The sequence below is a fragment of the Peromyscus californicus genome, unplaced genomic scaffold, assembly GCF_007827085.1.
Source record: "Peromyscus californicus insignis strain IS unplaced genomic scaffold, ASM782708v3 Scaffold_3__1_contigs__length_106647218, whole genome shotgun sequence".
Lineage (NCBI taxonomy): Eukaryota > Metazoa > Chordata > Mammalia > Rodentia > Cricetidae > Peromyscus > Peromyscus californicus.
The window spans coordinates 2,844,130-2,860,459 of record NW_026294551.1 but is presented as its reverse complement, the minus strand read 5'-3'; the positions used below and the strand labels follow the sequence as shown (position 1 = coordinate 2,860,459).

Sequence of the window (16,330 nt, the reverse complement as noted above, 5' to 3'; positions counted from 1 at the left end):
AAAAAAAAAAAAAAAAAAGACTGAAGTGTGTGTGTATGTTTACAGCTACAGGTGTAGGTAGTTTGTGAAGGGATGTCCTTGGGTACATGAGATTCTAAGGAGTTTTGGGAGGCGTACTGTACAAGCTTACAGATGGGAAGGAAGAGCTCATAGGTAAACATCAAAAGCAGAAGCAGGATACAGCATGCATGCTTGTAATCTCAGAGGCAGAGGCAGGAGGATCACAAGAAGGATCTATCTTGGGCTACCTAACAAGCTCCAGGCTAACCAGGGCTACATAGTGAGTCCCTGTCTACAAACAGGTGAGCACCGAAGGTCACGGGGTCAAGATGCACATTCTGGTGTGAGCATGGTTGTGATATTCCAACACGGTGATCTCTGAGAACAGGAATTCGTCATCTCTCAGAGCAGGAATGTTCTTCCGTTTTGTAAACACTTAGCATGTAAGAGGCATAGACCAGACCAGAGTGAGAGCCTTATCCTCCACCTCACCTTAATATTACTCAAATTTCTTTTTCTTTTTGGTTTTTCGAGACAGGGTTTCTCTGTGTAGTTCTGGTGCCTGTCCTGAATCTCACTCTGTAGACCAGGCTGGCCTCGAACTCACAGAGATCCACCTGCCTCTGCCTCCTGAGTGCTGGCACTAAAGGCCTGCATCACTACCACCTGGCTCAAATTTCTTATATTTATTTATCTTTGTTTTTTGAGACAGAGTCTGTATGTAGCCCTGGCTCTCACAGAATTCAAAATATAGACCAGACTGGCCTCAAATTCACAGAGATCTGCCTGCTTCTGCCTTCAAGGGGTTGAAATGAAAGACATGACTCACAATGACTCCTCTTGTTTTAAGATTCATTTCCATTTTATGTGTATGGGTGTTTTACCAGCATGTATGTATGTGCACCATGTGCATGCCATGTCCACAGAAGCCAGAAGGGTGTTAGCCCCCTGAAACTAAAGTCACAGAACTTTGTGAGCTGCCACGTGAGTTCTGGAAGTCAAACTTGGGTCCTCTGAATGAGCAGAGAGTGTCCTTAACCACAGAGGCAGCTCTTCAGTCCTCTAGTCCATACATTTCTATCCTCCCTCAAGGTCAGGTCAAAGAAAGCCAGATGTCCCTGGGCAGAGTGCGGAGCTCAACTTCAGGTGATGTTGCTCAGTTGCCATTCACTTGGTGTTTTGAAATAAGATCTCTCACTATGACCTGGGGCTGAGGAGCAAACCCTTGGGATCTCCAGCTTCCCAACACACCCACCCACACAAGAATCTGTGTTCTCTGTGGACATTGTTTCCATAAAGAAAACTTGGTATTGAAAACACCGCCATTCATAAGGTGCAATAGCCTGGGATCTGAGCCGAGGTGTTTCTGAGAGTTTGGTTGGCACTGTGGGGTGTGTCAGCATGCCTAATGTGTCGAATGTTCGGAACCACGGGTGCCGTGAAGTCATGAGATGCACTTGGGCGTAGCTTTGCTAAAATCACCTCAGATTTATTATCCATTTATTTTTAATTAAATTTTGGTGATTATGCACTTGGATACCCTTACCGTTGCCCAACTTTTCACAACCCCACGTTCAGTCATGAGGATCCCCCCATCTGGGGTCATGACCCACAGTTGAAGACACTGTGCAGCCTTCTCTAGATGCTTCTGCTCACACTACAGCCAGTCTGGGGAGGGGACACGATGATAGATCCACAACACGCCCTCACAGTTGGGCACATCCGGGGGACCTAGACACTTCCGCCTAGCCAGTTCCAGGTTAAAATAGCCATTTCCGGGTCAAGGCGTCTCGCGTGACCAGGACCCCATTATGGTGATATTTTTTTTTTTTTTGGTTTTTCGAGACAGGGTTTCTCTGTGTAGCTTTGCGCCTTTCCTGGAACTCGCTTTGGAGACCAGGCTGGCCTCGAACTCACAGAGATCCGCCTGGTTCTGCCTCCCGAGTGCTGGGATTAAAGGCGTGCGCCACCACCGCCCGGCCTATGGTGATATTTTATTTGTATTAAAATGTTATTTGTATGTTAATAAATAAAGTTGCCTGGGGGTCAGAGCTATTAGTAAGCCATAGGAAAGCAGGGCAGTGGTGGCGTACGCTTGTAATTCCAGCACTTGGTAGGCAGAGCTGGGTAAGTCTCTGTGTGTTCAGGGATACAGCCATTATTGGATACACATGCCTTTAATCTTAATACCAATCATGGAAAACCTGGAGGCCTATACAGACAGGCGGTGACGAGGCGGTCATGTGGTTGGGTTTGCAACCAATGAGAAGGCAGAACAGGAACTCTATATAAAGACTTTAACACAGGGGTAGCTCTGGTTCGGAGAGGTAGGACCTCTGTAGGAGGAAGGGTAAGGTTTTAGCTCTTAGCTCTGACCTCTTGGCTTTCTTCTTTGCATTGGTTCTGTGTTTCTTATTTAATAAGAAGGTTGGTTACATCTACACCCCATGGCTTTGCATGGTTGCATGAGAGTGCGCAACATAACCATGTGATCTACGCGCATGCGTGGAGTAGCCACATTGACCTGTGTACGCATGTGCCACCCAACCTTTATAAGCCGGTGCCATATTCCCGGCTTCCTTCTTCTTCTCCACACAGGTGTCTCTTCTGCAGGCCTGAGCACTTGTCTGTCCTTTCCTCTTATCTTAATAAAACTCTCGTTAGTGGATTCTGTCGTGTTTTGTGACATTTCCTCGCAGGGAAAGAGCACCGCTAAATAACTAACACACACTTCCCCCAGGACCCCAACAGAAAGCTGTGGTTTGCAAAAGGTCTCTGCCCTAATTTGTTTTCTATTGCTGTGGTAAACCTCATACCAAAACCAGCCTAAAGAGCAGGGCGTGTTTGTCTTTCAGCTCTCGGTTAGGATAGACTGAGGAGTGTCAGAAGCAGAGGCCATGGCGGGGGTGCAGCTCTCTGGTTTATTCCCCATGGTTTGCTTAGCCCCCAAGGCTTGCTCAGCCAGCTCTCTGATTCCACCCAGGACCACCTACCCAGGTGTGGCATTGTCTACAGTAGTCTGGGCCCTTCCACATGATCATTCAAGAAAATGCCTCCCAGACAGGTCTGGTCCCAAGAAATCCCTCAAGTTTGGCTTTTGGACCAAAGACAGCACCTACCCTACCCTCACCCCACCCCAAACTTGGGAGAATAGCTTCTACCTGCTAAAAGGAAGCATTCTCCTTATCTCTGGCGAAGAAGGGCCTCTGGCTCCTCCATTAACTATGCCTGAGGTGCCTATTAGCATACAAAGGTCGACACCAGCTTCTATGTCCCTTTAATCCATATTCAACCAGTACCTGTTATACACTTCAAAGTCCTTCTCCTCAGTTTACAGTTTCCCCTCCTCCCAGCTACCAGTTCCCTTAAAATCCTGGAAATTCCCCCCAGTTGCTTCTGTCTGCTTCCTTGAGAGACAGCCTTGGTGGTTTGGAATAAACCTCTCCCTTTTCCCCACGGAGCAGCTACTTTGGTTTCTGTACTGCATCCATTTCATTCAGTCTACAGGCCAGTCTATGGAGGCAATCTCTCAACTGAGAGTCCTTTTCCCCACGTGTCTAGTTTATTTGTAGTTTATGTCAAGTGACTTACTTGGCCCTTATTTGAGGCCAGTGACAGGCAGATTGGACGGTGTGCAGTGACTGGTGGGGACACACAGTCCCTCACAGGTGTTCTGTGCCCCTTTCTAGTTGTGAAAGTGGTCTGCTTGCCTTGACTCATTTCTGGGTTAGTTGGTAGGTTTTCTCCAGCACGCTCAGCCCCTGTGTTGCAACACAGCTCTAACAAAGGTTTCTTTCAAGGTGGCTCAGCCTGCCTGTGGTCTTTGGCTTTAATAAGGCTGGCCGTTCTGGTTGCAGGAAAAGTGGACTGGGGCTTCGGGTTCTGGTAGCTGCAACATGGTGGCTGCTAGAGTCCCAGAGAGCCACCATGGACTAAGGAGCTAAGGACCCTGTTCTTAGTGCTGAGCTGTGGCATTAGGGGCAGCCAAACAGTTCAGAGAGCGAGGAAGGCAGACAGCGCCAGGGCTTCAAAGTTTTGAGGAGGCAAATGACTGGAAGGAGCTGGAAGATGACAGACTGTGACGAGTGTGAGGTGTGAGGTGGAAGCAGAGACTGAGCAAAGTCAAGGGCTGCCAGAAGCTGCGGAGGGTGAAGAGCTGGGTGCTGACACCCCAGCTGTCACTGCAGCCCCTGAGTGTAGAATCAGAGCTCTGTAAGCCTCTGCCTTGAACGCCAAGATCAACAGCTTCCAGCCGAACGCTTGGAGTGTAAACCTCTGATTCTCAAGGGTTAGAGCGGCAGCTTCTGGGTTTGAGAACACACGTGAGCCTCTAGAAACCCTAACACTGAGAGAGCCATCTCTTGTCCATCTGAGAGTTGATGCAGGCAAAGCAAAAGTACCCCAGGCAGCTACTCGGCAGGGCACCTCTACAGTCTTCTCACAGGGTCCCTCTGCCTCCCCCAGTGGGAACGGGAGCTTTCTGGAGGGGCTGTTCTGTATTACATAAGACAGCCATGGGGGAAGGGGAGGGGAGCTTTTCCAGCAAGAAGTCAGGTTCTTAGCCAAATGCTCTTTCTGTCCTTGTCTCCAACAAAGGAGGGAAGCAAAGGGCCTAGTGGAGTCCTCCAGCACCACAAGGAGAGCCCCAGGCACCACACCCTCCCCTAAGGCTCATTTCTCAGGAGCTGATGAGTGATTGAGAATATCTTACTTTTCTATTTGGTGAGGGCTTGAAGTTATGATGTTAGAGCCAGGACACAGAGGCAGTGGATGAGAGCTCACGTCATGATGTGAAAGCAGGAGGCAGAGAGAGCACTGGGAATGGAGTGGGCTTTTAAAAGCTCAAAGCTGCCCCCAGTGACACACCTCCTCCAAAAATGCCACACTTCCTAATCCTTTCCAAACAGTTCCATCAACTGGTACCAAGTATTCAAACACATGAGCCTGTGGAGGCCATTCTCATTCAACTCCTCAGAGAGGAGGGAGGGAGGGAGGGAGATCTCCAAGTCTAAAGAAAGACAGTGAGGAACAAAGCAAGCCACAAGGCAGTTCCAGGGAACTGTCCTCTGGGCTCCACGTGCATGCTGTGGCTCACACACACTAACATAAATAAAGGCAAGAAAAACTTTTTTAATTTGGGAAGATGAGGGGCTGTGACAGTCTGAGGTGGGAGTGAGAAGAAGATATGGCACTGTGGCTAGAAGAGTTCAGAGAGCTGCGGGGAGGAATAGCAGATTAGTTGCTACAGTGCCGGCCTAGCATCCAGAAGCCCTGAGTCCCATTCCCAGCACCTCCTGAAACCAGGCATGGAAGCACCGCACGTACTCCCAGCACTAAAGACATAAGCAGGAAGATCAAAAACTCAAGGTCATCTTCAGCTACCGTGGTCATTTGAATGAGAATGGCCCCACAGGCTCATGCGTTTGAATGCTTGGCTGCCCATACTTGCTAATACTTGAAGCTTTGAGAGTGGGGGACACGACATTGCTGGTGTGGTCACTCACTAGCAATGGCTACTGCCAGTGGCCTTGGTGGACCTCCAGGTGGTGGGTTGGTGATCTCCACTTTGCATCCAGAGACCTGTAGATGAGCGGTATGACTCCCTTGAAGTCTTTCAGGTCCTGAGGGTGGCCTCAAGTGGGCTAGGCCCTGGACACTGTCCAAGGTGCTGGGAGTCTGGAGCTAGAGATTCGTACCTATCAGTGCTTTCCCAGCCTCCCCGGTCCGCTGTGGTTGGGCGGGGCGGGAGGGGGGCCACTCTGGGGAACCCTAGTGAGAATTTGAGTGAGATTCCAAAGGCCGTGGGCTGTAGTCGCCTCCGGGAAGGCAAGCTAGTCCGGCGCCACCGGGCGGGGAATTCCGGCCAGGCTGCGCGCCAGGGAGGCAAAGGGGCGGCGTCGGCCCTGTGATTCCGCACCAAGGCGCGCAAGCCTGCGGGGCAGCGCGGGCGCAAGGGCACTGCAGGTGCGAACCAGAAGCTTCCAGGTTCAGGTTCGGGGCGGCAGGGCGGGGCCGGGCGCGGGATGCAAGTCCCGGGCGGTGACGAGAGGTCTAGGGTGTGGGATGCGGGTCTCAGGGACGCCAAGGGCCCCCAGGAACCAGGGTGCAAGGTTCCGCTGGGCAGGGCGGGTGTCACGGGCCAAGGGTCCTAGGGGACCATATGCGGAGCTCGGGATGCCGTTTCGCTGCGCGCCGGTCCTGCTAGGGGAGCGGGTCCAGCTGTGCATGGCCCCTGAGGTCACATTGCCGGAACTGTGCCGGAGTCCTGATGCGCCGGCGCCCAGCCGCCACTTCCTTCTTGTTCTGAGTTTCGGTTTCGGGTCCAATCCGGCCCTGAGCCTTTGACCCCATCCACTCTAGGGCCACGGGCCACGCTAGGTCTGCCCTGCTCTCCAGAACCCGGGAAGGACAGTGCCCTCGACCTGCCCATCCCTGCGAGCGAGCTCCAAGCGGTCCCGGGCCCGCAGCTCTGCCTGGGAATCCGCCCTCACCAACTGCAGTCAGAACTTTTACGAGCCAGGCGTCTGCGCCCGGGACGCTGATCTTCCTCCGGGTCAGGGGAGGTTGGGGAGGCTCCCTGTCGCAGTAGCAGCTGCAAAGCAGTGAGCGGTGCTAACGCTATGTCCAAGTCCAAACCCACCTGGTTTTCTTAGTCACGTCTCAGGGCGAAGGTTCGGGGAAGGTCCTCTTGCTGGCTGAACTGGAGAGGCGTTGATGCTGGCCGCTCACTTCTGCGGAGCTGTCCCTAGTCTTAGCTGAAGCCCTAAGGCCCTTTGGAGTTCCTGAGCAGCACTGGAGAACTGGCTTTAGGTGTGTTAGCTCGGGGTACACCACCCCAAAATGTGACGGTAGGAGATAATTTGTCACCCCAAAATACACTTCTTAGGCGTGGTTTCAGTTTGTTCCAAGAATCTTAGGGTGTGAGAAGCAGAACTTGCTTTTCTTTTTCTTCCTTTTCCTTTTTCGGGATTTTGAGACTAGTTTTCTCTGTATAGTCCTGGAACTCACTATGTAGGCCGGGCTGGCTTCGAACTCAGCCATCTACCTGCCTCCAGAATGCTGTGATTAAAGGTGTGCTGAACTTTCTTAAAAGAAATTTACATCTGTCTAGAAAGGACAGAGGGTTGGGGCAGACAGCATTGGTTACCCATGAAAACACTTGCACAAAACCACCACCTTGTCTAGCTCCCAAGCCCTCAGCACCCTGTGGCCCCAGCCCTGAGCCTCTGCTCTTTCCTGTATCTCAGGTTGGCCCTAAAACCTCCAGCGCCCATTCTTCTCCACTCTGAGTATGTGAGATTCCCTCAAACATAAACATACATGGTTGCTCTTGTGTTGATCTTTGCTTGTGTTGGGTCCTGAAGTTGCACAAATAACGGGAACAGACCACTGAAGTCTATTAATCAGAAACAACTTTATTCAAAAACACCGTGGGGGCGGTGCTTCTAACTAGTTAGAACTTCAGAGAATTATTTGACTCTGTAGCCCCGAGAAAGGGCTACAAGCTCCTTTTTTCAAGACATGATTTCTCTGTGTAGCTTTTGGAGTCTATATTGGAACTCTGTAGACCAGGGTGGCCTCAAACTCACAGAGATCCACCTGCCTCTGCCTCCCAAGTGCTGGGATTAAAGGCGTGAGCCACCACTGCCTGGCTACAAGCTCCTTTTTATAATCAAAGGTTATACACAGGGCACAGAGTACATATGGGGATTTAAGGTGTCATGGCACCACAGCGTCTTGGGAGCGCCACTTGAGCTGAATCTAAGAGACTTACGGTAGCTCAGGAATGTTGACCTGAGCCTGAAATAGAGGATCTATGACATTCTGGGCGGCTGATGTCTTTTTGAGCTAGCACTCTCTGGGCACCTCTGAGGGGCGTCAGGGATTTACGATTTCTGATTACAGGGTGTTAGTTTTAAATGTTTACATAGTCTTTGGTTCCTTTAAATTGCCTGGGAGAATGCAGGGCAAAGGGTCAAGGCAGCTATCAGTGCTAATACACTCAGAAATGAGTGTAGGCTATATGTGTGCAAGTTTGTTATATTCTCAGGCTCTTCAGCTTCCTTTTTGTTTTGGTTTTAAGGTAGAGTCCTTTGTAGCCCTGGCTGGCCTTGAACTACTATCGTCCTGTCTGCACCTCCCAAGGCCTGGGGTTACCAGCATGAGACGCTATGCCCAGTTTTGTGCATCCCTGTATTTAGTTTAGGGCCAAACAAAGCATCTAGGAGTGCAGGTGAAGCCATCCGTCTCCAGGGGGAAGAAGAGCCTAAGTGGTGGGGTCACTGAAGGTGTCTGATTGAGTGATGGGTCATTCTAGGGGTGCTTGCAGGAGGGTGGGGGGGAGGAGGCGTGGTGGGGGCCCAGGAACTTCCACAAAGTTCACCTCCACAGCCAGGCCCGAAGAACTCACCATCTAGCTGGGGTCAAGCCCAAAGGTGGCTGCCAGGACAGGGGTTGGGAGGAAGGGAGGGCCGGCAGCAGGCACCGGAAGTAGAGGTGGGGTTGGAGCCCACTGGCTTGGCCTCTGCCCCTTCAGGGTGCACGATGGCAGTTAGCCCTGAGGGGTGAGAGTGATTGGTGTGCTTGGAATTCTTCCCTTGAGCCGCAGGCTCCCAGGTTAGGGCCAAGAACAGAGGGGCTGGTGCAAGCCTTCCCTAGAGTGGCCTGGAGCCAGGTTCCCACCCTGTCCTTGACCAGGACTACCCTTGATCTTTACCCTGGTTTGGTGCCCTTGCTAGGGGCCCTGACCAGGCCATCTGGGCTGGTTGACCTCATGCTCTCAAAACTGCCCCCAACCCTCACCTTCAGCTGCCTGGGGGGCAGGGTGAAAGACACAGCAGCAGGGCAGCCCCAGCACCTGGCTGCAGCAGACCGTCACAGGTGTTCCACAGTCAGCAGGCAGGTGGCTACCAACCTTGTCTGAGGTCAGGGCCCTCAGCTGTTGGGGCTCTGCCGAGCATGCCTAACTCAGTATCCCTTTCTTGGCAGCAGCCTTCTGTGAGCTCCCTTGAGCTATGGTGGTGGACAATGGAGGGGGAGGAGCAGTAGGGGGTTGTGAATTGCCGCTTGAGGGAGGAGCTGGATTTGGAATTGAGCACTGATAGGGAGCTCTGGTCTGGGTTTCGATTGCCCAGAACCTTCTGGGTCCCAATCACTTCATTTTCCTAGAAAATGAAACTGAAGTAGGCGGTAGTCACGTGACAGACGCTGAGGTTTATAGTGTTCTGCCGCGCCTCTCTCTTCCCTACAGGGCTGGGGATAACAGCATGGAGTGTCCACAGTGCCGGCATGTATCTGGAGAGAAGTCACCCAGGTTCTGTAGCCAGTGTGGACAGAAACTGTCTCCTGCAGCCCCTGTGCAAGGTGAGGTGGGGAGGGGACAGTGGGATTCCAGGATGAAGTAGGGTGCCTTTCTTCTCTGGTGGGCAGTAGTGGCAGAGAGCTTTCCTGCGTGCTTGTGTTTCCCTCAGAGCAGGCTGTTCAGTTCTGCTAGAGGTGCCAGCACTTCAAAAGAAAAGTAAGTTTTGGTTTCAGTTCTTGTAGCAAGAGCTTTCTCCAGGAACGAGCAGCCACTGGTGAGAGAGGGATCCTGAGGGTGGAAGTCTTGTCCCAGCACTACTGGGAGGTGGAGGAGGGTGTTCAGAAGTTTAGGGGTGACCATGAAGTATCACTGTTAGCAAACTTGTGAGTCACAACCTGTGCCCTAAGCCAGGTTCTGCCACCCATCCTCAATAAGCTGATTAAAAGAACCAAATTCCAAGTGAAAGCAGAGGGGCTGGAGAGATGGCTGGGTAATTAAAAAACAAAATTTAGCCCAGGGGTGGGTGGGTGGTTGGTGGTGGCCGCGGCTGCTCCTGCCTTTAATTCCAGCACTCCGGAGGCAGAGGCAGGCGGATCTCTGTGAGTTCAAGGTCAGCCTGGGCTACAGAGTGAGTTCCAGGACAGCCAGGGCTACACAGAGAAGCCCTGGCCAGGCTGGTAAGAGGGAACCTACCCAGCTACATAGTCAGAATTTGAACCCTGTGCAGCTTGTGTCCTGCGGTTCAGGTCTCACTGGCTTCAGTGTGGAGGAAGCCTTGGGGTGCTGGTGTGGCTCCTTGGAGGAGTCCCTGCTCACAGGTTTGTAGATGGGCTGGTTTATAGCTAATTAATATCATGAAGCTGTGGGAAGAGTTCACGTGTACCTTCTGCGATTTGACGGTTGCCCCTTTCTTGGTTCTTTTCTTTTGGGTGAGCGTATTGACAATATGCAAGCAACCAATGCATTTGCCAGGACATGTGTCTGAGAGCAAGGGTGTGTGGCATTTCTGCAACATGCCATCATGTCTTACGCTTGACCCCTCGCCAGGCTGTCCTGGCGCCTGGAGAGTGGTGGAGGAAGGGGGCAGGAAGTTTTGTCTGTATAGGTGGAAAGGGCAGCTGAGCCTGACTTGGCCGTGGCCTTACAGCCTCACCCTAGGCTGTGACTGTTTACCGGATTGGAAACTGAAACAGGTATGCACAGCTTAGGGCGGAGTGCTAGCTTGTGTGCAGGAAGCTTGGGTTTATCCTCAGCACAGCATGGTCAGAAGTAAGGAAACAGAAACTAGATGTGAGGACTCAGCTCCCTGCCTCCTGCAAGCTCAGGCTTCCAAGGCTGGAGCAGCCTAGACAGGGACTCAAGAGGCTCCCAGATGCTTGGGTGTAGCGCGTGGGCTATGGGTAAAGATGGGGTTCCTGTGAGATCCCTAATGGTGCAGAAATGGCTTTGTGAAGGTAAGGGCTTCAAGTGTTGTGTGTCTGTGGTTGTCTATGGGCTGCAGGGGTATGGGTATCCTGTGAGATTCCTTCAGAAATTAAGCTCCCCACACCTGCCTCTCCCAAGTCCCCAGGACCCAAGTAGGAGTTGAACTTGGATACTGGAAAACTGGATGGCTCCCTTGAGGGTACGAGTGAACTGCTGGGCAGTGAGTTTTTTATTTTGTGCATTTTCCAAGTTTCCATGAAGGGCATGTGGTTTGTAATGAAGAAAGATTAGGACTGCATGCCCATAAACTGGTGAGTGTGTGTGCATGTTTGCACGTGTGAGTGTGTGTGTCTTTGCCTGTGCACATGTGTGAATTGAGATGTGTGTCCGGAATGGCAATGGTGGGTCTCCTGTCCTGCCTCTGGGTACCTGGATGGGTACCCAGGCTCTCCACCCATTGTAGGTAGCATAGGTGGGGTGAGTCACTCTCCAAGGAGAGCATGAGGTCGGATACTGAAGTACCTGCTGGTCATCCAGGAGGCTTACACACAGGACTCAAGGAGGCCAGCCTGGGTTGACTATGACCTGGCCTCCGTGAGGGACACCCTGCTGACAGCTCCCGGTGGGGGAGGGGGCTGGGTAGCTGGTATTTGTTTTCTTAGCTCCGTCCTCCAGGGTTCCCCAGGCCTGACACACAGGGTTGACAGGAGTCCTAGGCTCTGGGGAATAACTGTGACAGAACAGTTACAGCATGATGATTTGACGGTTTGGCCTATCTCGTGACCACCCAGTTTCCTGGGCCAACGTCCTTAGCGACCACCTCCAGGACTTTGCTGTCTTCCTGAGCGCCTCTCCCCTTAACCACCACCTCTCGTGTGTGTGAGCTGATCACCCTCAGGACCTCCTGCCCATCCCTGGAGTCACACAGTGTCACCCTTTCCCTCCTGAGCAATAACACTGCTCAGGTGCAATAACGTTCCAGCTGAGGTGCCTACATGCCAGCTGGTGCCGTGGCTGGAGACTAGACCCACTGCCTGGCCAGTCCTTCGAGCCTCACAGGGCTGGCAGCAGGGCTACCTTAGCACAAATGCATCTTGGGCATCGTTTAGACCCATGCTGCTGTCATGATGATTTGGGGTTGTTCATGGGGCCTGTGGGGCTCTCACTCTACCCTTTACTGGAGTCTCTCAAGGAGACTCAGCTTGCCGGGGTTCGGGGCTTCTGCCAGCTTGTCCCTGTGAGCCTCTGCTGCTGGGGTGGGGCCAGGGACTTGCCCTATTCAGCTGCTTGGAAGAAAGTGCAAGGGGATCTTGTAATTTGAGAAATCCATGGAAGTCTGCTTAAGGAGTATTAGGGAAATTTATTAGGATAAATTGAGGAAATGCACTCACAAATACAGAACGGAGGAACAGCTGAAGTCATCCTCTGATCTGACCGGGAGCGAATCCACCTGGCAGTTCGAGCACACCAGGAAGCAGGCAGCAGGGAGAAGGGGCCTCGTGACCGTCTTCCTTTCCTTTTAAGAGGTCTGTACAACAGTAGGAAGCACGCCTCTTTCAGTCTGTAAAGCCCAAGATCATTGGTGGAGCAAATACCACTACAGGCCTATTCAGGGGAGGAGCAGCCAAATTGTAGGGCTAAAATATTTACCAGATCTGAATTGGTATAAAAGTTTTAATAAGGACTAGCCTTTGGGGGCTGGGGCATGGCTCAAGTTGTTTCCTGACACCTATATGAAGGCTCACAACCATTCAGAACTCCAGTTTTAGGGGATCCATCACCCTCTTCTGACCTCTGAGGGCACCAAATGTGAATGTGGTATATGTGGTATGCGTACATACATGCAGACAAAAATTTTCATACACAAGAAAATAAATCTAAAAAAGTTTTAAAAAAATAGATATGGGGCAGACACACAGCAAGCGAATTCTCAGATGGAGAATGTATCCCTGAGAGGGAATGGGCTGATTTTATACCAGTTAGAAGTCACCTGTCTGGCCCTGCTCCTGAGCTGTCTGTGTGGGGTCATATGTGAATAAGTGAAAGGTGGACAGCTCCCTGTCCTGTTGGATAGTAATTTTTACGCCACTGTGTGCCCTGCCTGGGACTGGCCATTAGGAGTTGGCTTTGCTGGTGTAAGGCTTGGTTAGTTGCTGGATCAGGCTATGAGCACTTGCCTGGTAGTCACAGAGGGTAGAACTTGCTTTTGGTTTTGCCTTTTTGTCTCTATAGCCTGAAGCACCTGTCCCCCTTCCCCAACCTCTGAAGCTTGTGGGAAGTAGCAGGGCAGTGTCTGCAGTCCCACCCTGCTTCTCCTGGTGCTATGAGGGACCCGGGCAGTGTCTGCAGTCCAAATCTGCTTCTCCTGGTGCTGTGAGGGACCCGGGCAGTGTCTGCAGTCCCACCCTGCTTCTCCTGGTGCTGTGAGGGACCTGGGCAAGTTCTCTAGTTTGTCTGTCCTCCAGTTTTGCAACTATGAAGAGGTAGTGTTCTAGAAAAAGTACTCCCCCAGGCTCTCTGCTCTGTGCCGGCCAGGTTTTTGCTGCTATTTCTGAATCCAGCTCCTAGCCTTCCAGTTGTCACATAGAAACAGGCGGTGTTGCCAAATGGCCCTTCCTCCCAGGAGGACACCTAATGCCATCAAGTCCCCTCCCTGTGCTCTGGCCTGGGCCCTGTCGCACTGTGAATTCTGAACTGGCAGGTTCAGAAGAAGGCAGTGTAATTAATGCACAGCACTGGGGCTGTCTCAGTAGCCCTGGGCCTGGGTTCTTCTGCCCACCTGCCATTGTCCCCCAAGTGGAGTGCCCGCCTCGCCTCCACAGCTTCTCCAGCCCCCTGGAGACAGACACTGCCTGCAAAGCTCATGTCCTTGTGCACCTTCCATGCCTTCTTCAGTGGAGAATTTACAGCTGGGGGGTGCTGGGTGGTGGAAATGACTGCGTACCTCTCTGGTCCTTTCCCTGGATCAGGGAAGCCTAGCATCTCTGGGGTTGAAGGTTCCTTGTGCTTCCTTGGCTTTGAACTGGCCGAGTTTTACTTAGGAAGGCTGGCCTCTTGGTTCCTTATTGGTATTCATAGTCCTTGTCCTGCCCCTTGCTCAGTAGAAGGGGCCAGGTTCTGGTCTGGGGGTTTGGGTGTAGGGCAGAAGGGGCCAGGTTCTGGTCTGGGGGTTCAGGTGCAGGGTTTCTTGCTCATTTCTTATCAGCAGCTTTCTCTCAGGCTCCTGGATGATGGGGCAGGTAGCTTTACAGCTGGATCTGCTGGCCTCTCAGAAGTAGGAGGCCGTAGCCCGTCCATGTGCTTGCCTGTTGATCCTTTGTCTCTTAGGCTAGAGAGATGCCAGGCTTTGGCTAGGTCACACTAGCCAGGGCACCTTCATCTGGAGCTGTGGGACAGAGAAAGCTCACAATCCCATTTATTAGGAAACAGCAGCTGTGAGAAAGTAGGAGCTACTCTGTATATACTGCACTCTCTCCAGCTTTCCCTTCACTTGTATGTGTGTGCATGTCTGTATGTGTGTCTTGTAATGTATATGTGTACATGTATATGTCTGTGCACGTGTATGTATGCACATGTGTGTGCATGTGTATGCATGTACATGTTAGAGAAAGAGCCTTTTATTGGACTGAAAGGGGGAGATGTTAGGATAATCTTTTTATACACTGTGTGGAGATGTGTGCTGTGGGATGTTCTGTATGGCAAATGTGTTGCTGATTGGTCAATAAATAAGACACTGATTGGCCATTGGCTAGGCAGGAAGTATAGGCAGGACAAGGAGGAGAATAAAGCTGGGAAGTGGAAGGCTGAGTCAGAGAGACACTGCCAGCCACCACGATGACAAACAGCATGTGAAGATGCCGGTAAACCACGAGCCATGTGGCAAGGTATAGATTAATGGAAATGGATTAATTTAAGCTGTAAGAACAGTTAGCAAGAAGCCTGCCATGGCCATACAGTTTGTAACCAATATAAGTCTCTGTGTTTACTCGGTTGGGTCTGAGCAGCTGTGGGACTGGCAGGTGAGAGAGATTTGTCCTGACTGTGGGCCAGGCAGGAAAACTCCAGCTACAGATGTGTCTCTGTTTTTCACCTGCCTAAGGCACCTTCTGATTGGTTTAATAAAGAGCTGAACGGCCAATAGCTAGGCAGGTGAGCATAGGTAGGTCTTCCAGGGAAAGATAGGAACTTTGGGAAAGTCACGGAGGAAGTTAGAAGTATGGTACTCAGGCCAATTGGGGTGGTGCATGCCTTTAATCCCAGCACGCGGGAGGCAGAGGCAGGTAGATCTCTGTGAGTTGAGGCCGCCTGGTCTACAGAGTGAGATCCAGGACAGCCAGGGCTACACAGAGAAACCCTGTCTTGACAAACAAACAAAAAGTATGGTAATGAGGAGAGGTAATGAACCACATGGCACAATGTAGATTAATATAAATGGGTTAATAAAAGTTTTAAGAGTTAGTTGGGAATAAGCCTAAGCTAAGGCCAAGCTTTCATACTTAATAAGAAGTCGCTGGGAGGTGGTGGCACACGCCTTTAATCCCAGCACTTGGGAGGCAGAGGCAGGTGGATCTCTGTGAGTTCAAGTCCAGTCTGGTCTACAGAATGAATTTCAGGAAAGGAGCAAAACTACACAGAGAAACCCTGTCTCGAAAAAAAACAAAAAAAAAAAAGAAGTCTGTGTCATTATTTGGGAGTTGTCGGTCCAAAGAAAGACCTGTTATGTGTACATATTCATGTGTGTATGTACATTTAGAGGATTGTTTTTCCTGGCTGGCCTGGAACAGAGAGAGATCCTCCTGCCTCTGCCTGGGATTAAAGGAGTATTCTCTCACCTGGCCATTTAGATGATTTCGGCATCAGCCTGTTAGGCAACATCCTTACACAACAGACCCTGAGTGCCTCCTGTGTCTAGGCACTGGGGGCTCCCATGGGAACTATGTGTCCCTCCCTGCATGGACATGGCCGTGAGCAGACAGTGTTAGGAGGAGATTGGTAGGGACTCAGGGAGGAAGTGCCAGAACAGGAAGTGCATCCCCAGGAGCATGGGGCCTTCAGGAGCAGTTGGGAAACCAGGTTAAGAGAAGGTCCCAGGCGGAGCGGAGTGTATGGGAGAGCCTGGGGTCAGAGATGGCCAAGTTTGAAAACAGACCTCTTATGGGTAAAATTCAGACTCACGTTTGAGGTTTGAAGTGAGTGTGTGGGACACAGCTCTGGGTAGGTGTGTATCTGCAGGTCACCAGAACTGAGACATTTGACAGGGCATTGCTGGCCTGAGGACCCCTCAGAACTCGGGCTGGGGATTCCATTCAGGGGCAGCCTGAAGACCCCTCAGAGGTTGCGTCTGGAGCTATATTTAGGTGCAGCCATGTCCTTGACCTCTGCCACAGCAGAGAATAAAGCAAAGCAAGTCAGGGTACGGACAACACAGGAAGATAAGACTCATTTGAGGAGAGAAAGGCACCAAGGGCTGAGCAGTTGGTGTAATAGGACTTGGGGGCTTTGAAGCTGCCTAATCTGTGTGTGGGGTGCTGGGGGAGCCGGTGGGAGTCCTCGGGAGTAGACATTGGTGCCGGTGTCCTCCTTGTTCAGCTCTGTCGTTGAGGT

At 51.6% G+C, this 16,330-nt stretch overlaps 1 protein-coding gene across 4 annotated transcripts in view; it reads left to right on the top strand.

The window, feature by feature from the left end:
• Nucleotides 1-5,148: 5,148 nt before the first annotated feature.
• The window catches only part of Rnf213 (ring finger protein 213), a 105,872-nt gene continuing 94,690 nt past the window's right edge, over nucleotides 5,149-16,330 (top strand). The window contains exons 1-2 of one of the 4 annotated variants that reach the window (XM_052759870.1): nucleotides 5,149-5,964; nucleotides 9,251-9,363. In XM_052759870.1, coding sequence (XP_052615830.1) covers nucleotides 9,267-9,363 — 97 coding nt within the window. In that variant the 5' untranslated portion in view covers nucleotides 5,149-5,964; nucleotides 9,251-9,266. Of the gene's footprint in view, nucleotides 6,811-9,158; nucleotides 9,364-16,330 lie in introns of those variants that run through there. The other 3 variants (XM_052759871.1, XM_052759873.1, XM_052759872.1) reach the window with 3 other exon arrangements.